This window comes from Hibiscus syriacus, unplaced genomic scaffold, assembly GCF_006381635.1.
Source record: "Hibiscus syriacus cultivar Baekdansim isolate YM2019G1 unplaced genomic scaffold, ASM638163v2 tig00110221_pilon, whole genome shotgun sequence".
NCBI classification, from domain to species: domain Eukaryota; kingdom Viridiplantae; phylum Streptophyta; class Magnoliopsida; order Malvales; family Malvaceae; genus Hibiscus; species Hibiscus syriacus.
The window spans coordinates 3013629-3039339 of NW_024062635.1; the positions used below are offsets into that span (position 1 = coordinate 3013629).

At 32.4% G+C, this 25711-nt stretch overlaps 1 protein-coding gene across 1 annotated transcript; it reads right to left on the reverse strand.

Moving 5' to 3' along the window:
* Positions 1-8183: 8183 nt before the first annotated feature.
* LOC120114227 (ubiquitin carboxyl-terminal hydrolase 3-like) lies at positions 8184-9457 on the reverse strand. The gene is made up of 5 exons (XM_039135195.1): positions 9428-9457; positions 9248-9322; positions 8985-9033; positions 8766-8842; positions 8184-8288 (listed from the first exon to the last, which is right to left on the reverse strand). Exons 1-5 carry the CDS (start codon positions 9440-9442, stop codon positions 8184-8186), a joined length of 321 nt encoding a protein of 106 aa, XP_038991126.1. The 5' UTR covers positions 9443-9457.
* Positions 9458-25711: the final 16254 nt, after the last annotated feature.

Below are 25711 nucleotides of genomic sequence, written 5' to 3' on the forward strand. Positions count from 1 at the left end.
TCCTTTGGTTATGCATGGCCAGCTGGAAGCATGAGGGAGGCTTCTAGATGGGTCAATTGGGTGAGTTGGTTACTGGTGGGACCTTACTGTTAGCTAGTATTGACGTGGAGATTCTAACGTGAGATAGAGTCGACTGCTGAGTGAGGAGACAGAGCTAGCGTCGGCTGTACCAACATTAGAGAGTTATGGTAGACTAACCCTAACATCAAAATTGGGTTAATGACTTCAATTTGGGTTCCAGACTTGATCTTGGATCAATTTGGGCTTTATTTGTACTTGGGTCTTGTAACATGGCTTGGCCTTAAACCTCAAATTAGGTCTTCGTAATGACCTATAAAATAATAAAATAAAATTAATATCTAATATTTAATAATTATAATAATAAAAATCAAAACGATAAAAAATCCCGGTCAAAACGGGTGTCTATAATATCATTACCCACTCAATGTGCTTCAGCAGCCAGTCGACTTCTTTTTTTCACGTCTATCGATAAGATACAAATTGTCGAGATTCTTAGGTGCTTCTGAAGTAGATTGTACAAAACCAAATTGGCGGAGCACACAATCAGTGGGATACCACTCGAAAATAGCATAACATATCAGAGGGACCACCGCCATCCAGACATCTAATGGGCCTCTTAAGTGATGTGAGATGCAAATCCTGATCTCTTTAGTATAATAAGGAGCCCATTGAAACTAAAACAAATGTATATAATTCTTATCAAAATAATATTCTAATTATATAACAATAATTAAAAGTACATTTGTTATTTAAATACATACATCTGTGTCAGCCTTCTGATCAATGATTAGACTAATTCTTCCAATTCATCAGGTAAATCCCGATGATCTTTTCTTTCACTTTACCACCTATTTAATGAAATAATTTTTATTATATACTAAACAAAATTATTAATATACAAAATCAGTATTGAAATTACCTCAATAATAGCGGGAATACCAACGAGTTTTTCACTATCGGATATAAAAAGGGCATGCGATACCACGCCCAAGACTAGAGCAGAAGGAGACATCCGCCTATAGCATTTTTTCTAAAGTTAGTAGCTCGAACATTTCTCAACTGAAAATGCCAACATGATAAAAATCTGGGAGGTGACGCAACCACATACAATAAACTTGGTTGTGTGATTTGTTGGGCATCGGAGCCCTTCTATGAGTTGTAGTATGCAAGCCTATGCATACATTTTAACCTGCTCCTCGGAGGCGTCGCCATTCAAATGCTTGAAAGTTGTATCAAACCAATTTAATGGAATTCGAACACTGTTGAAATTAGGCGGGACACCTCCAAGATACTTCTCATACAATGAATGTCAGTCACCATGCGCCACCCTAGAAATCACATCCCCATCTACCAGAAGCCCCAAATGCATAAAAACATCCTCCAGCGTAATTGTGCACTCTCCACACGGAATATGAAATGTATGTCTCTGGTCTCCACCGCTCAACCAATGCAGAAATAAGGTTGGATTCAAGGTTAAATGCCCTTCATATTTTGCTACGTAACCGAATCCAGCCTTGACTAAATACGGCCATACACGAGTAGGTATCTCTAGCTTAAGGTTACGAATTAATGGATCTAATATACGATCTCTCTCATAATTTAATAAATATTATAAAAATTAAAATATAAACTAATACTAAACAAATTAAATAAATAAAATATTAACAATAATTAAAATTACAATAGAATTTAAAATTGTTACCATTTCAGTAAAATGGCTCGAGATATGATGTCCAACTAAACGTAGCAAACCACCTTCCATTTTATAACTGCAAAAATTAATAAAAAGTTAATATAATAAAATTTAATAAAATAATTAATTATTGATTTATTATAATACAATAAAAATATTTTACCTTCTTAATAAAAAAATTGATACTCAGAATAATGAGAGAATTTGAGATTTGAGAGTAGTTTGGAGATTGTGTTTGAAGGAAGAGGGGTAGATGGATTTCTCATAAATGTGGGAGGTAAACGGTTGGGATATTAAAGGAAAGGCGTTGATTGTGATCTGCGCTTTATGTATGCGTGTCAAATGCCCGAGAAAGGCGTGGATGGCGATCCGCACCTGTCTTGACGTGGCACCAGCTCGGATAAGACGCGGATGACCATCCACACCTGTCTTGACGTTGCACCAGCTCGGATAAGACGCGGATGACCATCCATACCTTTCATGATGTGGCACAAGCTCAGACAAATCCCCGTAAAGGCATGGATGATGATCCGTGCCTTGTTAGAAAGAGTGTTAGATCGATAAAATTAGTAAAAAGAATGTATGACATGTTATTATTACGTATACGAGTGATATTTTGGTAAAATCACCATTTTTTGATCGAAAATAGCCAGCTTTATTAAAAACCCACCCAAGCCATTTGTAACGGACCGACTTGGAAACACAAAAGCTAAACACTACTAATAAACAAATAACAAAGAAGAAAAAGCTAGCTGGCTACTCGACTTCCCTCCCTGCTAAAAAAAACGTTGAGCTACTCCACAAGACCCACCCAAAAAGGAATAGCTATGGTGGATCAGCGTTTCTTCTGTCTTCGGCCGCTTGCAACTCCACCTCTCCGGTGCTTCTTCAACCCAGAATCGGTTTTTCAAATCAAACTCCGTCGCAGCAGCAAGTAGGTGAGCTACTTTGTTTCCTTCCCTTCGAATGAAACGGAAAGAGAAAGAATTAAGATTCACCGCTTGTCGTTTGATCTCCCATGTCAGGCCGTTTATCTCCGAACTGTCGATGTCCGATGAACACAACCTCTCAATCACCGAACTGTCGATGTCCCATGTCAGGGCGCTTATCTCACAAATTTTCGACATGCACCCATTATTAAGTCCTCATCATTTCGGATCACCACACCTAACCAAGCACTTTTCCGCCTTTGTGAATATCGAGTGTCGAAATTCACCTTCATGCAAGGTCTCGGGGGAGGTTTCCAGCAAATAGAATGGGGTCTCAGAGGTCTACACAGGTCAGTATTTGCTGCTGAGTGATGCTAGCATTGGGTTTTAACCATGGTTATTAATTCATCCGTTCGGAATACCTTCCCTTCATGCTATGCTTTATTTGCGGAAACCACAATGCCCAAATGAAGCACATTATTTCACCATGTCCAGTAGCTATATGATTATTAAACAACCATTGCAAACAATCCATAATATCAGCATTCATCAAATGAACCGGCCAATGATAATGAAACACGGTCCAGATTGCACGAGCTAACACACAGTCACGAATAATATGCACACCTGACTCCAAATTATCACATCTTTGGCACATTGAATCGTGAAGCAGACGTCTACTGTATAAATTATGTTTTGTTGGGATAAAGTTTTGAACAAACCTCCATATTTGAATCTTGATCTTACTTTGAACAGCACAAGCCCAAATGTAGTTAAACACGGCTTTTTCAAACTCCGAGATTTGATTCCGAGGAAGTAACATTCGATAACCACTTCGAACACTGTACAAACCCGTCTTTTCACCAATCCAAACAAGACAATCTGCCTGATCAAACTTTGAAATTGGGATGTCAAGTATCATATTCGCTTCCTCTGCAAATAAAGACTTCTTCCACTAAGCCCTGATTCCAAGTCTTTGACTCACCATCAATCAAGTCGGCCACAACCGTTACAGAATGAACACGAGGAGAAGTCACCCGATGAGGAAAAAGACTAGGCAGCCAGAAGTCATTCCAGATCGAGATTGACGAACTTGTTCCCACCTTCCACCTTAGTCCCATTTCTAAAAGGCTCCAGTCTTATTCCACCCCACAATGGATGGCAACCTTAAGTATTTCTCTGGACATGTTGCATTATCCACCTCCAAAATGCAGCACACATCTCTACGGTTATTGTGCTGAAACAAATTCCCAAATTTTAAAAGTTAATCTCCTTGCCCGAGCTTTCACCATACCACCCAAGAATCTTCTTAATTTTAATAGCCACCCGAGCATTCGCTTCCCCAAAGATTATACAATCATCCGCAAAAAAAAAATATAAAACTCTAGGTGCAGATCTGTTGATACGAACTCCCTGCGGATCGCCCACATCAATCGTTCTTCTAAATAGAGTTGACAAGCCTTCAATGCAAATGAGGAAAAGATAAGGACTCAGAGGATCTCCCAGACGGAGTCCTCTTTGAGGTACAAAGTCTTCACCCGCAACACCATTGATGATCATTGAATAAGTCTTCGAGCATACTCAATGTTTAAGGAAATCAATCCAGACCTGAGAGAATCCCATTTTTTCCAGCACCACTTGACTATGTCATATGCTTTGCTCATATCCAACTTTAGCGCAAAGAACCACAAACGGCCTATACGCTTCTTTTGAAAGGAATGTAATAATTCATAAGCAACAATGACATTATCAGTAATCAAACGCCCTGGAAGAAAAGCACTCTGTGCTTCGTCAATACAATAATTCAAGTGGTTTTGTATTTTATGCTCCAACATTTTAGACACTATTTTAAAAAGAACATTACAAAGACTAATAGGTCTAAATTGGCACAATCCCTTTGGCTCTCTCACTTTGGGAATGAGAACAATGTGCGTATGATTAATTTCCTCCACATCGTATATCCCCTTAATAAGGCCAATGCAGTACTCAGCTATCTCCGAACCAATCACATGCCAGAAGCGCCGGTATAACAACGCCCCAAGCCCATCCTCCCCCCAGGCTCGTAACGGAATCATAGATTTAACAGCAAGCCAAACCTCCTCCTCCGTAAAATCCATAATCAACTTAGAATTCGCATAAGCCGAAACACAAACATAAACTAATTTTATTCTTATGTTTGATGCAATGGTAATATATAATTTTATATATTATCAATAAATCATATAATACGTAAAAAATTAAAATTTATTTAATTTATAATGTAAGAAGATATGAACCTATTATGTTATTTTTATTATTTTAAATATAAATATTTTTATTTTATCAAAATAAAATTAATTATAAAATAAATAAAAATAAATTTAAATTCAATTTGAGTCATCGCTATTTTTAAAAATGTGAATCATAAATCATCCAAACACCGAGGTTTAAATAATTATTGAATCATAAATTATCCAAACACTATGACATTTACTTCTAAACTATAAACCATAAAAAAATATTTGGTTTTTAAAAATTGTTATACCTCTCGAGGTCGCTTCCGTTCCTCGTCATTCGCTAGATAAAATCTCCCGGAAAGATTCCTCCATTTACCGAAGCCTCCAAGGAACTCATACCATCTTAGCATATGAATACAATGCATATACAATACTTCTAACTGACCCAAGTTATTTATCAAAGTGAAATTCAAAATTTGATGACTAGATCTATTTATTCTGTTGATTGACTAGTAACCATATTGACTTTATGTCTTGCTCAATCATCTAGAGTCATTATAAATACCCCTTAGCTACAATTGAGAGAAGATCGCTTGATTGTCTTCTTCTTCACTCTTATATCCCCTCTTTATGTCTTCATCTCCCCCACAAGAAAACACCGATCAACAGTTATTTTCTCGCCGACTAAGATTTTTCACCTAATTCAAAAGGGATAAAACTGTCAAAGACCGATGAGATGAACTTATTCCCATTAAAAAAAATAATTTAAATATATTATATAAGAATTATTAATTAACTTTTAAAATATTTATGAAAACGTTAAATTTATTCACATATTGTCAAAAAGTTATAACTAAAACCATTTTTCTAAAAAAAATTCTGATATTATAAAAAGTATTTATATTTAAAATAATAAAAAAACTTAACATGGCATATAAGAATTATTAATTTTTTATTTCATTGAAATTTAATTATTTCAAAAATATTTATGATTTGTTTTTGAAATTTTGCCACATAAAACCTAAAAAAACTAAAGTTAATTTTAATAAAATAAATCAAAAAAATTAAAATCTGAAAAATCAGCATAAAAGAAGAAGATATAAAATTAATCGATCTCAATTATCACAAATAATCAAATTTCTAAAGAATAAAATTTAATAAAAAAAAGATAAATTGAATAAATTGAATCCAAAGTTAATAAAAATATTATTAATTTTTAAAAAAAATAATTATCGGCGTTAACTTTGGTTTTCAAAGAAAATAAAAAATAAACATTAAATAAAAAAAGTAAGAAAATAACAGTCAACGACAAAGCACTGTTAATTTGCTAGTTAATTTTTATTACATGTGTTTTAATCTGAATGAAGTATATATTGGGCATAAGATAGAGAAAGAAGAATTCTATTCGAAAAATATCGTGATAGAAGGGATTATTCTATGTAAAAAAATAAAAGAGTTCGAGAGAAAGTTCATTTTTCTTAACCGTAGCTGAGATATATTACGATAGTCTTGACTAATAATGTCACGCATAAGGTAATTATAATTACTTATAATTCAATAAATTAAACAAATCTATTCATCATATATTGAATTTTATTTTGACATACCACATGAGATTATTAAAGGTTTAATAAGGGATTGTAGCTATTTAGAAAGTACGATACTCCAATTAAATTCATGGATGATGATACTATTTCTAGAACATATCTCTGAAGACATCTCTATCAGTATAATAATATTTAATTATTAAATTTATATATCTAAGAAATGTTTTCATTCTAGTTTGCTCTATGCGTACTTAATTCTTTTCAATCTCTTTAACCTTTGGGCTTCTAACATTTTTCTTATGAAATTGAACTAATTGACGAAAAAAGTAAAAAATATTTTATAAATCTTATGTTTTTTAAAAAAAATATATATTTTTTCCTGAATTTGATAGTTTTTTTTATAAGTTTTATAACTTTTTAATAATGTAATATATTTTTATAATTTTTTAACAATTTATCATTTTAAAATATTTATATTATTTTAAACATTTATCATTTTTAATTTTTATACAAAAGAAAAAAATAACTAAAATCAATATTATTAGAAAGATAAAATAGTTGATACCAACTTATTCAATAAATTAATATCTTTTGTACAAACCTAAACCTTAGCAAGTAGATAAAGCAAAACTTTCAGGTCTAAACAAGTGTCTTAAACGGCGAACAAATTTATTTAATTTAGTTTTAATAGATCCTCATCACCAAGTTCATTAAACGGCAGCCAGTGGTTAAGCTAATTTCAAATTGCGAGGATTAATGTTTTGGCTAAAATAACATGCTCAATCACCTTATTGTAGTTGTTGGTGCGATTCCTTTAACTACTGAGATAAGTTGGTTCATGCACGATCATGCTGGTTATTAAATTAGTTATTAGTGACTCTAATGAACTATATCGATCATGATTGTCACTATAGCGGAATGATTTAAACTTTAAAAAGATCTAGCTAAAATGTTGATAGCGTAAGTAGTAATTATTTTTGTTGTAGTATAAAAACAAGTAATCTTAAATTGGGACCAAGTCAGAAAAAAACTAGGAGCTAAAATTGATTGTTTAAAGGAATTTGAACATTGTAATTGACTAGTTCACAAAATAATCATTTTGGAGGGATAGAATACAATTATACTAATTTCAAATGTAATTGTTTTTAAAGGACTATCCAATAACTTTATCAGTGTATAGATTTGACACTTGAATAATATTCATATTTAAAAATTTAGAGTACGTGTCAAAGATGATATGATAATTTTAAAAATATAAGAAAAACATGATAGTTTGAAAGAAGACAATCGCGTATCACACAAGCAAGTAAAAATTACGTAAGAAAATGCTGTGTACAAAATAAAATAATAAAATTTTTAGTGTTTTGTTTTTCAATTCAAAACCATGCATGTAATAGCAAGAAGATTTGTGCTCTTCCTCACCTACTGCATTCTTCATCTAAATATTCTTTTTGTTGGTATGAAAAATAATATTTTAGACTTTTCTACATTAACTTGATGGCTGAATTATACAACCCCTCACCTGAACCAAGAGAATAGCTTAAAGCCGATACAATACGTAGCAGTCGGAACCGACCACTATGGTTTTCCATTAAAACAGAAGCAGCACCTAATTTATTACTCAACAATGTGGTGCTATGCACATATAAGTTGTAATCATGCAAAGATGAAAGGCATACATAGAGAAAGATCATATGATATGCTTCGAGTATGTTTGCAGTGACTGGCCATTTGAATTCTAATCTGTAGTTGTTTGAAGGAAATTGATAGCCAATAATTAAGATGTACTTGCCATTCCCTCTTTCTTATGAAGGGCAATGACGTTGAAGTTGAGTGACTCTGGATTTTTCTGGATCATGCTCTTTATGACTTTCGCCGCATCCTGTTTTACAAGCATGTAATGGCTATTAGTCGTGATCATTATATTATCAGAACATAATGCGTATGCTTATTTCCGGAAATTAACGATAACATGTATTCAGAATGCTGAAACCAGGCATTCACACTAAACTTAGAAACGCAGCAATATTTAATCACAAGGGTGAAACAGTAACACTCATCTTTATGCAAAACGTTTTGCTTAGCAAAAATTAACACAAAACAGACCGGAGGAGTTTGAGATGGATTGTGAAAGCTGAAGTTGATGGTTCAAACTAAAACTTGTTCAACCAGTTGGAACTCCTCAAATTCGAAGTTGAAAAAGAAAGAGATGACACTTCTTCCACTTTTAATTTAATGAGGGCATGACAGTCAAAAACTAAAATGAAATGTTAAAAGAATTTCCACGTCTTAAAAGCAAAAACGTACATTAGAAGGAAAATCAAACACACAAAGAATGTTTCAGGTGGCTAGCACAAACCTGCAATAAGCTACTTGGTGAGGAAGCCCCATGCGAAATTGGTCCCGACTTTCTTCCATCAAGCTCATAAAGTTCCCCTACATTAATGACAATCAAAGCACTGAATATAAATATATTTAAGACGTTCCAAAAGCATCACTAATAATTCAAGAGATTGAGAGGCGTTTTTATTTAGTTATATTCTGAAATGACAGAGAACAGGAGTAACCGAGTAAGTACCGTCGACACATGTGAAGCAGATAAAATGAGTGTTCACATTGTCTGATGCCTGACAAGGAAAATTGTTAAGAGAACAAAAGAAATGGGATTCGACCAAATATAAAATGGAATTATTAGCCCTCATAGTACGTATTGCAAAGATTTGTATAGATACCAGACGTGCTATACAGATTTGTATCCTACCCTAACTTCACGATTTTCCAGTTTCATGTTAACGGAATCATGACATCATGTAGAAAAGAAATGCTTGAAAACGGATTTACCTCTGTTTCTCCAGCTGTGGCTGCTACAGCATGAACAACTTCCATTTCATCTTCTTTCTCAAGAAATGCTGCACGCTTTAAAGCATACAACAATATGAAGTCAGCAATGACAAATCGCAAAAGGAAAAAAATGCTCACGCATGTACATGTGACACAGAGAGAGGCAAGAAGAAGTTAAACCTCCAACGGATACATGCTTGCAGTAGATTTAAAAAAATCTATCTAAATATGATCCCTCTTCTGAAAAAAACAAGGAAAGAAATTGTTACTGGATGTTATTCACAAAATAGGCTAATAGCTACCTAATACCCTTTTAGTCCAATGCTAAAAGGGAGCCTGGTCCTAATCCTGCATGGATATAAGTTGGTTAGAGAACATCACCATGAAATTCCGTTTCTCATTAATGTCAGGAAAACAGAAAGAACCAATAAAATGCTCACTCATGGAAACAGCATATATGTTTGACAACAAGCAAGCTGAAATGTAATAATTGAATTGACACCGTGCCGCATATAAAGTTACAAAACATAGTAACATTCGACATGTCTCGCGATGAATGTCAAAATAAGCATTCCTTGTCAATAAATGATGAATATTAGACCAAATTTACGAAGCTTGATTTCAGAAGTGATGTTTCCAACACCGTGAAGAAGACCAATTGTTCCACATGCATTTCCCACAGTTTCATGAAATTGTAGGTTATGTAAGTGTAAGGTTGTAGGAATTTTAGAAATGAGCTGTCAATCCCTTAAGTTAAGAGATTCTGTAATTATTCTCTGTTTTTCAATCCCTTATTTCAAGGGATTACATCTCCTAGGATTAGTATCTTTCATAACTTAGAGTTTCCTAGTTTAGAGGCATTATTTGTATATAAATATGTAATATGTTCTACTGAATGAAAATATGAATAAAATGACAGAGACTTGATATGTTTTCTACATGGTATCATGTTAGAGCGATCAATCCGATTTTCGCTTCTCTTTAAATCAATTCATGTTCAACTCTATTTTTTTTCATGGCTAATTCGGATCCCTCAGCATCCGTAATCACTTCCCAGACCAGCCCCTCTCAATCTGATTTTCAGATTTCAGATTTCATATTTTCAAAGCAGCAGAGGAAAAATCGCCTCTGGTGTGAACATTGTAAGAAACCAGTCCATATGATAGATCAATGTTGGAAGCTGCACGGAAAACCTGTCGATTGGCAGCCCACACAGTCCAGCCTTATCCATAACCATGCCTTATCCAGTGCTCTTAGGAAACCAATTTTATCTTCTGATCTCAATACCAATAAAATTATGTTATGGCACTCTAGATTAGGTCATCCTAATTTTTTCTATCTTTCCAAAATGTTACCGAACTTATTTATAAATAAAGATCCATCTTTGTTTTCCTGTGAAAATTTTCAAATAGCCAAACACACCAGAAAACCATATATTGCAGTCAAATTTGAACCAACAACACCTTTTTCCATCATCCATAGTGACATTTGGGGCCCTTTTCATGTCAAAAGTATTTCTGGGTATAAGTAGTTTGTGTCTTTTATAGATGATTACTCTAGGAAAACATGAGTATTCTTAATGAGAGAAAAGTCTGAGGTTGAGTCTCTCTTTAAAAGTTTTTATCAAAAAGTTGAAACCCAATTTGACACAAAAATCAAAATTCTAAGGAGTGACAATAGGAGTGAGTATTTGAATAAAACCCTTGAGTATTTTTTTTAAGTAAAAAGGCATTGTTCACCTTACTTCTTATGTCAACACACCTCAACAAAACGGGGTAGCAGAAAGGAAAAATAGACATCTTCTAGAGGTTACTAGGTCTCTTATGTTTGCTGCTAATGCTCCTAAGTATCTTTGGGGGAAGCTCTTCTTACATCCACTTACCTCATTAATAGAACGCCAAGTAAGACTTTAGATTTCAAAATTCCTACTAAGGTTCTGTTTCAGCTTTTTCCCCATTTTAAACATTTAAACTCAAGTCTTTCTCCTCAGGTGTTTGGGTGTACAACCTTTGTTCATATCCACAACAGAGGGATATTATATCCTAGGTCCATAAAGTGTGTGTTCTTGGGCTATTCCTCAAGTCATAAGGGTTACAAGTGTTACTCACCTTCCACAAAAAAGACCTATGTCTCCTTTGATGTTACATTTTTTGAAAACCAACCTTAATTTTCAGGAACAAAAATTCAGGGGGAGAGTTACAAGAAATTTCAGCCTGTTCAAACCAATTTTTCTTTATAGCCTATCCTTGCTTTACTTATTATTGTCTCTCCAAAGCCGGATAGCACTGTCCCAGTTCCTAGTGAGGGTGATGGGAATAACCTAAATAACTCTGATGAATTACCTTCCTCCATATCTCAGCACTCTAGTCCGTGCAAAACACCTTCCACCACTACCAAAAATGCACCTAACAATGATATTGAAACCATTACTCCCCAACCGAAACAACTCAGTCTTTGCTCAAGAAGAAGGAAAAATGTTGTTGAAGAAATCAGTCAGCCTAGCATTTGCCAAGAACCAGATTCGGATCCTATTGCAGCTGAAACAGAAGGTAATGATGGTTACCAAGAGGCTACTATTGTTGATCTTGATGACTTTCCTATTGCTATTAGGAAGGGGGTAAGAAAATACACTGCTCATCCCATAAATAAGTATGTTGCATATGGGAAATTACAGTCTAATTTCAGGGCATTCACTGCCAGCATTAACAGTGTGAAAATCCCAAGAAATGTGACAAAAGCATTTCAATCTCATGAGTGGAAAAAGGTTGTGGAAGAGGAGATAAAAGTGTTGCAAAAGAATAAGACATGGAGTTTGACAGATTTGCCAGAAGGGAAGAGAGTTGTTGGATGCAGGTGGATATTCACATTCAAATATCATTCAGAAGGGAGTGTGGAAAGATACAAGGTAAGGCTGGTTGCTAAAGGTTTTTCTCAGTCCTATGGCATCGACTACCAGGAGACTTTTGCACCGGTTGCAAAATTGAATACCATCAAAATATTGTTATCAGTAGATGTTAACATGGACTGGAAATTGCATCGGCTGGACATAAAGAATGCTTTTCTGAATGGGAACCTTGAAGAAGAGGTATACATGAAGGTCCCCCCGGATTAGAAGGAAAGGTTACTAATAAAACTGTGTGCAAGCTCAATAAATCTTTATATGGCTTAAAACAGTCTCCCAGGGCTTGGTTTGATCGATTTGCTATGGCTATGACACATAATGGTTTAAAACAAAGTCAAGCGGATCACACATTATTCAGAAAAATTACACTGAGTGGTAAGATAACCCTCCTAATTGTCTATGTAGATGATATGATTATAACTGGCAGTGATATAGAAGAAATAGAAAAGCTAAAGATGAATCTTGCAATGGAGTTTGAAACCAAGGATTTATGGAGTATGAGGTATTTCCTGGGTATGAAAGTTGCAAGGTCCGAGGAAGGGATAGTCATAAACCAGCGTAAGTATGTTTTGGATCTTCTTGCATAAACTGGGATGCTCGACTGCAAACCAGTTGAAACTCCAATGGAGCCAGGCTTCAAATTTTGCAAGGAAAGGACTGGAAATCCAGTAAACAAGGAAACCTACCAAAGGTTAGTTGGGAAGATGATCTACCTTTCACTGACCAGGCCTGATATTGCATACTTAGTGAGCATTGTCATCCAACATATGAGTGATCCTCGAGAAGAACATTTGGAAGCTGTTAACAGAATTCTAAGGTTCTTGAAGTTTACCCTAGGAGCTGGACTTATATTTAGAAAAAATATCAAGACAAAACAGTGAAGGTTTATACGGATGCAAGCTGGGGAGGTGAATTAACTGATAGAATGCCAGTTAGTGGCTATTGTATATACGTTTGGGGTAATTTGGTGACTTGGAGAAGTAAGAAACAAGCCGTTGTTGAAATAGTGTTGAGTCGTAGTTTAGAGCAATGGCTCTCGGAATATGTGAAGGAATGTGGATTAAAAGACTACTCACAAAACTGGACTTAAATGACAAGAAGAATTTTGAGATTTTTAGTGACAGTCAATCAGCTATGAGTATAGCAAAAAACCCAGTGCAGCATGATAGAACGAAACACATTGAGATGGACAAGCATTTTATTTACGAGAAGGTCAACAATGGAGTTGCAAAACTGCAGTACATTCCGACAAAGAAACAGTTTACAGATATCTTCACCAAAGCCCTTCCACGAGTGACTTTTGATGAGCTGTCATTCAAACTGGGTATATACAACATATATACACCAGTTTGAGGGGGAATGTAGGTTATGTAAGTGTAAGGTTGTAGGAATTATAGAAATGAGTAAGTTAAGAGATTCTATAATTATTCTCTGTTTTTCAATCCCTTATTTCAAGGGATTATATCTCCTAGGATTAATATCTTTCCTAAATTAGAGTTTACTAGTTTAGAGGCATTATTTGTATATAAATATGTAATATGTTCTACTGAATGAAAATATGAATAAAATAACAGAGACTTACTCTGTTTTCTACAGAAATAGACTTTACTGCTAGCATCCTACAGTCAAAACAAATAAGAAAAAAAAATCAATTAGATCATACAAAGAATCTTTCATTTTAAAGTTATCATTAGAAACTATTGTATTTATTCATTAGGTTTCGGGAAAGATATAAAGGGGGAACAGAAAATTCTCAACTTATTTGTGCACTCTCTTAATGGTGCTTTTCCATTTTCATTTTGATTCTACTCCTACTTGGTTATTTGATGAACTCCATCATAAAATAGAGTGTTTACTCTCATCAACCAAATAAATTCACAAATTGAATTACTACCCAGACAAATACGACTCAGCACTATTCCCGATGAATAGGGTTTCAGATTGGAGATTGAGAGAAAACTGCTCACCGGAGTCGATTAAAGTTTCAAGTTTTCTGTTCTTTTACTTCCAAATCTGATGAAGCAGACAATAAAGGCGTAAACTTTGTTTCATGGGCTCCTGATGGTGATGGGCCCATTATCATTAATAGTCCAAGAAAAAGAAACAAGAACATAAAGTACATGTTTTTGTGGTATTTTTAACCTATTTTGACTCCAAAAAGCTTGAACCCATTATTTTGATCCAATCCTTCAATGCCATCAACATATGAGCCGAGTCCTTGTTCTCCTCCTTTGACAACAATGTAGTTTTCTGGGACATTTCGATGTATACCTATCATATAAAACACCCTCATTTGTGTTGGAAAAATTGTGATAAAATAGAAATTTTGAGGCATATTTTTTAAGGTTAAAGATGGAGATTTGAATAATAAATTTATTGATTCATATTCTAATCCATGAGATCTTTACAATTGTATCTTATATGCTCAAAACAGTTGAATGATGAATGAGAAATTAATGCTCAAAGTAGGGTATATTTGAATTGTGTTGTGTAAAGAAAATGAGAAAACTCTTATCCCACATTAGTGGGATAACAAGTATGGGAATGGTTTATATATATCAACCCACTTGCTAGTCAATGAATGACTTGGTTTAGATTGTGCCTCATAAATATCATGCTAACCTGTTAGGTTAAACACATGTGTTCGAAACAAGGTTTGATATTTTTAGAATTCAAGAACTTGAAAGAAAAATATTTTTCTCTTCCACTAGTTGATCATATAGTTCTTGTATCTTGAGAGATAGATGACCAACGAACTCAAACACTAAAGGAGTAGTCGAAAATCCGTTTTAAGAAAATTATGTGGCGACATGCCTCAATTGTTTTCGCTCAATCAATAGATCAAAATAAATGAGTATTATATATATATATATATATATATATATATATATATCACGTCTTTAAGAAGTTTAACTTTTTTGTCTTATTTTCTCATGTTCGATTTCATGTCGGATTGTTATATTGTTTGACAATCTTAGGACATATTTTTCCTTGTTTGAAAAGGGAAGCTCCAAAAATTTGACAAAAAAATATTGGGCGAAAATCAAGAGGAATTTACGCCAACGATAAGTTTTTTCATTTTTGAATTTATGAATTTCAAATTCTTTGTGGAATAATTTTGAGTTTAATTTTTAATGTGAGACATGATTTCACTAACTTTTGTGTAGGAATTCAAAAATTAGATTCTAAAATCTTTGCAAGATCCTTGTGGGGGCACACCTTGAATATTGTTGGTTTAAGTTTTTATTAACAACGATAAAGTTAATAATTATGATTAGCGATAGGTGATATCTTAATATTTCTTTTTAATCTGAGATGATTAAGAACTCTTTCTTCAACCTTTTCATAATCCGATACGATTTGAAAAATGTGATGAAATCGAGATAGCAAATAAATTTGATTTCGGATTTATCCTATTGTTTTAACGGATTTGCTAAAATCTCAAAGTGGATAAATCTGTTTAACAGAAATTGTCATGAAAGTAAAATTGGTTACTGATCAAGTAGGTAATATTTTAATATTCCTTTTATTCTGAGATGATTCAGAACTCTTTCTTCAACCTTTCTTTTATCCGATACTATTTGGAAAATGTGATGAAATCGAGATAGCAAATAAATTTGTTTTGGGATTTATCATGTCGTTTTAACGGGTTTGCTAAAATCTCAAAGTGGATAAATCCGTTTAACAGAAATTATCGGGAAACTAATATTGGTTGGTGATTTTATTTCAGAATTTTGATTCTGTTCGATAACAAAATTGAAAATAAATAAGAATTAATTTTTTTGTTTATTGAAATTTTTTATTTCATTTTTTAAATCAATTAAGATTTTAATTCTGTCGCTTAATAGAATTATTTGACTACTATTTATAATAGAAATCATTTGAAAGTAACGACTTTGTTACCGATTTAGTTTCTAATTAAATTTTGTTAGTAGAATAAACCAGAATTTATTTTTGGTTTATTGTTGGAATTATTATTAATTCTAATTTCATTTGTTAAACGAAATCATGATTGTCAATGGTCATGAGCCACAATAAAAAACTTGTAAAATTCTATGGATGTAATTTTAAGATGTGACAACATAATATGTTGTTCTACTTGACCATGTTAAATTTAGCTAAATATCAAATGATCCTCCTGTTATTAGAGAGGATGAGGCAAATATTGTTACTGCATTTACTGTTTTTAAAGTTTTTAAAATTTGTAATAATGAAACATACAAGGGGGAAAATCTGTCTTAAGGAAACTGTGTGGCGACAGGCCTTAATTGTTTCCGATCAATCAATAGATCAAAATAAATGAGTATTATATATATATTTATCACGTCTTTAAGAAGTTTAACTTTTTCATCTTATTTTCTGAAGTTCGATTTCGTCTCGGATTGTTATATTGTTTGACAATCTTAAGACATATTTTTCTTATTTTCCGAGATGATATAGAATTTTTTTGAGTTTAGTCCTTGTTATGTACAAGGGATTTACGCCAATGATAAGTTTTTTTTAATTTTGAATTTATGAATTTCAAATTCTTTGTGAAATAATTTTGAGTTTAATTTTTAATGTGAGACATGATTTCACTAACTTTTGTGTAGGAATTCAAATAATTATATTCTAAAATCTTTGCAAGATGTTTGTAGTTGCACACTTTGTAGGGGCACACCTTGAATATTGATGGTTTAAGTTTTTATTAACAAAGGTGAAGTTAATAATTTTGATTAGCGATCAAGTAGGTGATATTTTAATATTTCCTTTTAATCTGAGATGATTCAGAACTCTTTCTTTAATCCGATATGATTTGGAAAATGTGATGAAATCGAGATAGCAAATAAATTTATTTTGGGATTTATCTTGTCGTTTTAACGGGTTTGCTAAAATCTCAAAGTGAACAAATCTGCTTAACAGAAATTGTCGTGAAAGTAACATTGGTTACTAATTTTATTTCAGAATTTTGATTCTGTTTGATAACAAAATTGAAAATAAATAAGAATTTTTTTTGTTTATTGAAATTTTTGATTTTGTACTTGAAATCAATTGTGATTTTAATTATGTCACTTAATAGAATTATTTGACTACTATTTAAAATATAAATCGTTTGAAAGTAATGACTTTGTTACTGATTTAGTTTCTAACTAAATTTTGTTAATAGAATAAACCAGAATTTATTTTCGGTTTATTGTTGGAATTATTATTAATTATAATTTCGATTGTTAAACGAAATCTTGAATTTCGATTGTCATGAGCCACAATGGGAAACTTGTAAAATTCTATGGATGTAATTTTAAGATGTTACAACATAATATGTTGTTCTATTTGGCCATGTTAAATTTAGCTAAATATCAAATGATCCTCCTATTATTAGAGAGGATGGGGTAAATATTGTTATTGCATTCACTGTTGTTAAAGTTTTTAAAATTTGTAATAATGACATATACAAGGGGAATAAATATTTTATTACCTCCATTTATGATAGCACTAATTACCGCTATGTGTATTTGCTTAAGAGCAAAGATAAAACTATATATAGATTTATACTCTATAAGCAGGAAGTCGAAAACCAACTTAATAAAAGATTAAGATGGTAAAAAGTAATAGTGGTGGTGAATACGTTGAACCATTTGATGAATATTATTTACAACATGATATTATTGACAGAGTAACACCATCATATTCTCCTAAAATAAATGGAGTAGCAAAACGGAAGAATTTAACCTTAAAGGAAATAAGTGAACGCCATGCTAGGAAGTTATGGGTTGTCACAGAACATGTGAGGGAGAAGAGCAGTTTTTTCAACTAATTACCTTTTAAATAAAGTCCCCAGAAAAAGAAAAAAAATGAGACATCATATTAGTTATGGACACCTCAAAAATCTTCTAACAAATACTTGAAAATGTGTGATGTCTTGAGAAGGTAATGGTCATATTACCAATGCAAATGAAAATATGTCTTAAATGATGGATTGTATTTTGTTTGACTATTTTACAATCTTAGAAGGACATACCAGTGCTAGTTGAAATTTGATATTCGAGATATCAACGACACGAGTGAATATGTTTCACATTGGGAGGAGAAACCGTGTTATGGAAATCCTTAATAAAACAGTTATAACCAGATTCTTAATGGAATCTGAGTTTGTAGCTCTAGCTAAGTATGGAGAATAAGTTAAATGACTTTGGAATTTCTTAGAGGATATCTTGAATGACTGAAATGTGTGCCCACAATATGTATATATTGTGACTAGAATAGCATTTCAAGTATAATGATAAGTTGAGACATATGCATTGGCGACATAATATCATAGACAACTAATCTCAATTGGAGTAATCGTTGTTGATTTTGTAATATCAAAGGAAAACATTACGGATCAACTAACCAAAGGATTAAATCGAGATCAAGTTGAGAAAACATCGAAAGGAATAGGACTAAAGCCCATGAAATTTAAAGGCATTATGTGAAGGAAAACTCTACCTTGATGACTGGATATCTTAAGATCTAGGTTCAAAGGGACAACCTAATTGCATAACCGTGTACGATCACTGTAGGGGTTTCTTATCTCAAGTTCATTCCTATGATGTAAACAGTGATCAAAGTTTTATAAGCTAAACAAAGCTTTTAATGACCATTATGTGCTTCGGTGAGTCGAGCAACATAAATTACCTATGGGAGAGTGAAGTGGGGTCGCTTCAAGGAGACTATTGGGCATAGTTTTTTCAAAATCTTGCAGAACCATGTGATGTTCATGGCTTTAAGGAAATACCCATGAGAACTGGAATTCTTGTCAGAGAGGTAGTTGTGTAAAGTATATCATCGTTTACACAAACAATAAAATAATTCAAGGACATCGCATCTACTGTTTAGCTAGTAAAGTAAATATATTGTCACAAGAAAAGGTTTAAAGGAGGACACATACCTATCCCATGCAACTATTGATCATAGAGTTTATCACCACATCGTGTCAAAATATTTTTGATAAAATCATCAATTTAATTCATGTGGGGATTGTTGGAAAAGAGTGAATTTTATTGATCGATTTAATACTTAAATTAAATTCATATTTCTTTTGACAATTACAAATTGAAAGATGTTTTTAATTTGAATACTAGTAGGATAATAATTCTTTGAATATGTCAAATTAAAAGGTATTTATTATGTATTTAACTTTGAATATTAAAAGATAATTATATCCTTTTAAATATTTTAAATATTTAAGTTTGAATAATAAAAGGTGTTTATATCTTTTGAATATTTCAAATTAAAAGATATTATTATCTGTTTAAATTTGAATATTAAAAGATATCTAATTAGAGTAAATCTTTCTTTGAAATCCCTTATAAATATTGTGCTAACCTGCTAGATTAAACACATGTGTTCAAAACAATTCATAACTAGTTTTGATATCTTAGAATTCAAGAACTTGAAAGAAAATCCTTTTATTTTCTTCTATTTTTCTGGTGATAGATGAAGACAAGGATAGTTTGTGATCTCTGTAGTTGTGCTACCATAGCTGGTCATCTAATTGTTGTATCCTGAGATACAGACGACCAACGAAATCGAGCACCAAAGGAGTGGCCGAAAATTTGTGTTAAGGAAATTATGTAGCGACATGCTTCAACTATTTTCGATCATTCGATAGATCAAAATAAAAGAGTATTTTTTATTTATATATATATTTATCTTGTGTTTAAGACGTTTAACTTCTTTTATCTTATTTTCTCAGGTCCAATTTTGTCTCATATTATTATACTGATTAACAATAACATCTTATATGAGAGCCAATTTGCGTTTATTAAGCCGTTTGGTACGATTTTCCTTGCTTGATGTGCAAGGAAAATTGTACCAGCTCTGGAATTTGATGAGTATGTTTTGTCATTGATCATGTTCAGAATCTCATAGTCTGAGTATCACCTCTGGAATGATTTCTCCTAATGTGTGTTAATTTTTTTTGGGGGGTGTAAGTTGAGGGTAGTGTCAGTTTTCTGCAAATTGGTTGCTACTCGATCGTAAGCAATGGCCTCATCGTCATATATTCGACATGTTTTGAGTTAGTCTGCCTTGTAATTGAAGGAAACTCTTGCGCTCCATTTAAGATTTAGAAGTGGAAACACCATTTTTTTCATCTGAATCAGCTCATTAATGTATATAATTATCAATTTTTTCAACCAGATAATGAAGAACAAACTTACCATTAAGAAATTCTTAGCTTTTAATTCTTGAAGTACTAGTTGGTGGTGGGACTACCTACAAACATGACAAATCTGTAAATCACGTTTATGATGAAAACTAAAAATATTACCATGTTTGTTATTTTGTGACAAACCAGTAGAATTAGAATTCTAAACCTTCTAGGTATGGCTCTTCTATGCAACATTCTAAGTAACAACTTTAAAAGACTGAAACTCACACCCTGGTTTACACCTGGCATATGCTTTCAAGTATTTTAATGTTTCAAAATGCATATTTGTTTTATTTTGTTAAAGTGATAGAAAAATATCATGATGCTTATTGATGATGAGAACAAATGGTTTACATCGTTGTTGGTTGTTCATCTTTTTGGTTAGGACGAAGAGCTGCAATTAGTGCAAAGATAATCGTTAGTTGATGATTCACCAGTAAAGGAAAAAGAGTGTGATAGAAGATTGATAATGTAAATCAAAGAGAGAACTGTGACTTGCTTGCCACCAGTAGGAGTCCAATTTCTAATATGGAACATATTGTTACTCTTTTCAATGGTCTACAATGGAGCTTGAACCGTTTCTTGTTGCAATCACGGTGAGTCATGAATATTACGCATTTGATATAGTGACCTCGATGCTTATTGATGTTGAGTCTCGTATATGGGATCCCACGAGAGCACCAGTTAGCATCAACATGGTTCAACATGATCGTGATAGAAATAATAATTACAATAATAGGCATGTTGATGGTCATCAATACAACGAATGTCGCACTAAGGGTCAGTTAGTAGGTCGCTTTAAAAGGGCATCTCAGGCATTAGTGTCAATTATATGGCAAACTCGGACATTTAATGGACAAGTGTTGGCATCATTTTGACTAAGACTTCAAAAGAGTTGGATCTCAGCATGCTAAGATAACCTATGAGGTTAAGGCGAATGCTTGTAAATATGAAGCTACTATTTAATGGAAGATAAGGCAATAGAAATTTGTAATTATCAAGTTTCAATAATGGTATTTTTGGGATTTCTCATTAATTGAATTTTATATTATTAAGCCAAGTGTATTAGTTGATCAATACTAGAATAATCAAGAAATAAACATATTTTTCATCTCATCACCAAGCTTGGCCAAAACTTTCATTGCTACAAGGTAAGAGATTTATTTATGAATTTTGAAGCTACACACTTTATTTTTGGATTAAGTTATTAGATAGAGAATTAATCTACATGAAATTCTCTATCATTTGGTATAAATATTTCATGGTGAAGATGCTTATATGTTGAGATTGAAAGTTAGGGTTTATGTAGGGTTTATGGAGTTTGAAGAATTTATGAAAGATTATTATGTTTTTATGTTGGAGATTAATTCTAAAGCATGTATGATGATTAAAATTATTTGTACATGCATATATAAGGTTCAACCATATTTAGGGTTTAATGAAATTGGTTGATTTTGATTCAATTTGATGTTATGATGATTGGAATAACGTGAATTTGGTGTTAGGAGGTTGAATTTGTGCTTAAAATTGAATGAAAATCTTCTCCTAAAGTACTGTGTAGGTTCTACCATAGGGAGGAAATTGAGGGAAAATTATTGAAAAATTTCCTATGGTCTAGAAATGATATTACAAGTTTTGAGAATTGTAGGATATTATTGCAAGAATGTGAAGTTTAGGGTGTTCAATGTTAATTTTTAGCATTTAAAATGCTGGAATTTTAAGTTAGAAAGTTGATTGGAATCAAATTGCAAGTTTGGTAAAGTTGAGGGTGGAATTCGAAAAGTCTCAAGATTATAGGGACTTGATTACAAGTTTATTAAATGTAGAAGTATCATTTGGATAAATTATTGCAATGCTGGAAGTGTTATTAGTATGCTGATTTTTTAGGTTAAACATTAAGTTAGGATTGAATTGCAAGTTTACCAAAGTGGGTGGTTGAAATTGAAAAGTCTATGAAAGTTTCGGATAAAAATGCAAGCTTTTGAATGTTTAAGTGTTGATTTGAATATTTTATTGAGATGCTGGAAATTTTATGTAATTAATATGAAATGATCATAATGATGAAGGGCTATTATGAATTTAATAGAAACGTTAAGATGAATTCTAGAAAGAATTCACAATTAGTGGTCTGATTATGCAATTGATAAAAGTCGAGGAGTTAATGTTGGAAATAAATATTTATGGAATTTTAAGAGTATGTTGAGAAGTTTGAAACTATGATGGAAATATGATTTAGTTTTATATGAATTAAGTATCGATTTTATTTTTCTAGATTTTATATTTTAAGTTTAGATTATGTTAGTTCGATACTAACATGAAGTTTGAATATGTTATATTAATATGTTACGTTGTCAGACTACAAAAAATCTAGTGATATGAATGATACGAAAGGAAATGATAAAGGTCGTGATTAGGAGTATCGCATAAAAGGTTTGGTAGTGAGGCAAAGGTAAATGCAATTTTATTTATTTAATTATTTTTGATCGGGGATGACTAGCGATAAGTCAACCTCATATTATTTTTCAAACATGTTTTATACTTTAATTATGGATTATTTCCAGAATGTTTATATAAATGTTTTATGGATGATTTAGGATATAAATTGTCCAAGTACGAGTTTTATAAGAATTAATATTAAATGTTTATAATTTTCAAACATTGATTAATAAATGATTATATTATGAATTAAAAGCTCATGGTATGTTGCGTTCAGAGTCATAGGTACATTTGGCATGCCATTAAGTTGAGTACTTTCAAGTCAAGTTATGGTACATTCGTGTACATTATGATTAGCACCGTTGGTGCATATGTTACGATATGCACTTGAGTGCATCTTATGATATGTTATGATTGGCACCGTGATATGCCTAGTGTGCACCTTATGTTTTACTCACATACCTTATATTCTCTTAAATATACTTTGGGCTATGAAAATGAAATATAAGGTACAACATGTTAAGTTGGCATGGAATATGTTATGTTATATATATATTGTCAACGCACCTTTTTCGTCCTACTAGGATTCAAACTCTCAAAAATAGGATAGAATTCTGCTAGGATTCAACTCCTAAAATAGGATAGAATTTTTCTATGTTTTAAACTCCTAAAGATAGGATCCACAAGCACTATAAATAGCCATTGTAGCTCACTATTGTAAGACACGATTGGCATACGAAATTACCAGAAAAAATACGAGCAAATAGATTGTTTTGAAGCTATTGTAAACAATTCAGGAGCAATAAAAGGTGAAAGCTTTTACCTTTTGCATTCTTTTCTTCACTTGCATGTGTTGTTATTCGTCTTTGTGCTTGAAAAAAAAAACAGTTTTGGCTGAGGAAAAGGGGTTGTCGTTCGAAACTTTTTCTTTTAGATCTACACAACCCCGAGGCCGTTTTGGAAAAATACTAGGATATTTAAAACGAAGGAAAGGTTTGCCGCCGATGAACGGTCCTTTATGTATTATTTTCATATTTTTATTTATTTCTTTTTGATAAATCGTATTATTAAGTATATATATATATATTAATTATTCTTATTCTAATATTATTTTAATGTTTTTTAAAGTTATTATATATATATACATTTATAACTATTATATTTATTATTATTTTACTATTAACGTATATAAATATATTTTTCTCTTTTGCTACTATTATTATCATTATATGTATATTTTTTATTGTATTTTATTTTTATTTTTACTTTTTTAAACATATGCATATATATACATTTAATTATATTTTTATATTTTATACTTCTTTATTTTTTTTGTTTTCATGTATTTATATTATATTACATTATTATTATTTTACTTTATTAAATTATTTTTTTCGTTATAATATTTATTATATATATATATATTATATCATAATGTTTTTTGTTTATTCATTCTTACTATATTATAGGGATACATCACACTCATTTATTAACTACGGTCTCACCCCTTATCGTCTTTTTCTTTCCCGACAGTTATACTTCACCAAACCTTGACTTTATTTTTTTTACTTTTTTGGTGTGATTTCGTTTTTTATTTTACTACTTATTATCATTATTATTATTTTGCACTTAATAATTATATGTTTTTTATTTCTCTTTTAGTTTTTCATCATTTTTTTATTTTTTTTCCTTCTATTTTCTTTATTTCATTTACTCTTATTTCCTTTTTCCTTTAACGCGTTTCTCGACTTTTTAAGGGTACTCTTTCAAATTGATCGGAGGTAAGTAATTTTGGATCATATGTTACCTTTAAATTTTAACTTTCGATTTTCTTAATTAAAAACAACTGAAAATTACGTAGTACCGAAAGGGCGGTTCAAGGGTGCTAATCCTTTCTTGACCGTAACCGACTCCCGAATCCGACATATCTTTGGTAAGACGCAGATCAGGTAAGATATAAGGTATCCAATTAACCTATTTATTTTTTTAAATAAATAATCGGTGGCGACTCCAATCACATTTTTCAAGTCGAAGCCCAATTCCGGGGCCCAACCGAAAGACGGTTACGACAGCTTGGCGACTCCGCTGGGGACAGGTAAGTGAGTCAGGCTAAGGTAATTTCCAGTTGTCTTTTTAACGAAAAGGGTAAGTTTAAATTTTAAGGTAATATTTCGATCTTTTTTACTTACTTTTGATTATATTTTCGAGTAAATAGTTGGACTAATCGTTTTCTCATGATTTCAGACTTCAAAGTTTTTTTTTTCATCTAAGGCTCTATACCCGAGCTCCAATTCCTGTTTTAAGTGGGGGTGAAAGCGACGCCTTCGTGTGAATTTATTCACCGTGCGGGCCTAGCAAGTAGCCTTCGGGATTCATATACCTTATGTCTTCGTGTGAATTTATTCACCGTGTGGGCATAAGGGAATGTGTCCCCTCGAGTTTAACTTAGTCCACACAAGCCTGTGATGGGTTTAGGACTAAGGGTCTGGCAAGCCCAAGGGGGCACCGACAAGGAGAACTCGGGTACCGTTTTTTAAAACCTAAACCGAGAGGCCATGGAGAAATATAGCCTACCCTGAAACCACGTTCCAAAACCTAGGATTGTTTTTTTACTTTAACCATGTTTTTGTGTTTTTTTCTTCGATCATTTTTTTCATTTGTTTTTATTTTTTACTAATGTTTTTGCCTTTGTGACTGTTTTCTAGTATTTGCATCATTACAAGAGGCTATTGATCCCTAAAAAGCATTTGTCATACACAAAATAATTCGAATTAATGCACAAAGGTGTTGTAATACAAGAGATTGAAAACGCTGAGGCACGACTATAGTCCGAGAAGGCTCAGAAAGAGAAGGGAGACAGTCTTCAGGGGAACTATGTGTCAGAACTGGTTAGTTACGCCGCTGTCAGCCTGAAACAGAATAATGTCCAAGAGCTGCGAAACATTTGGGACAGTTG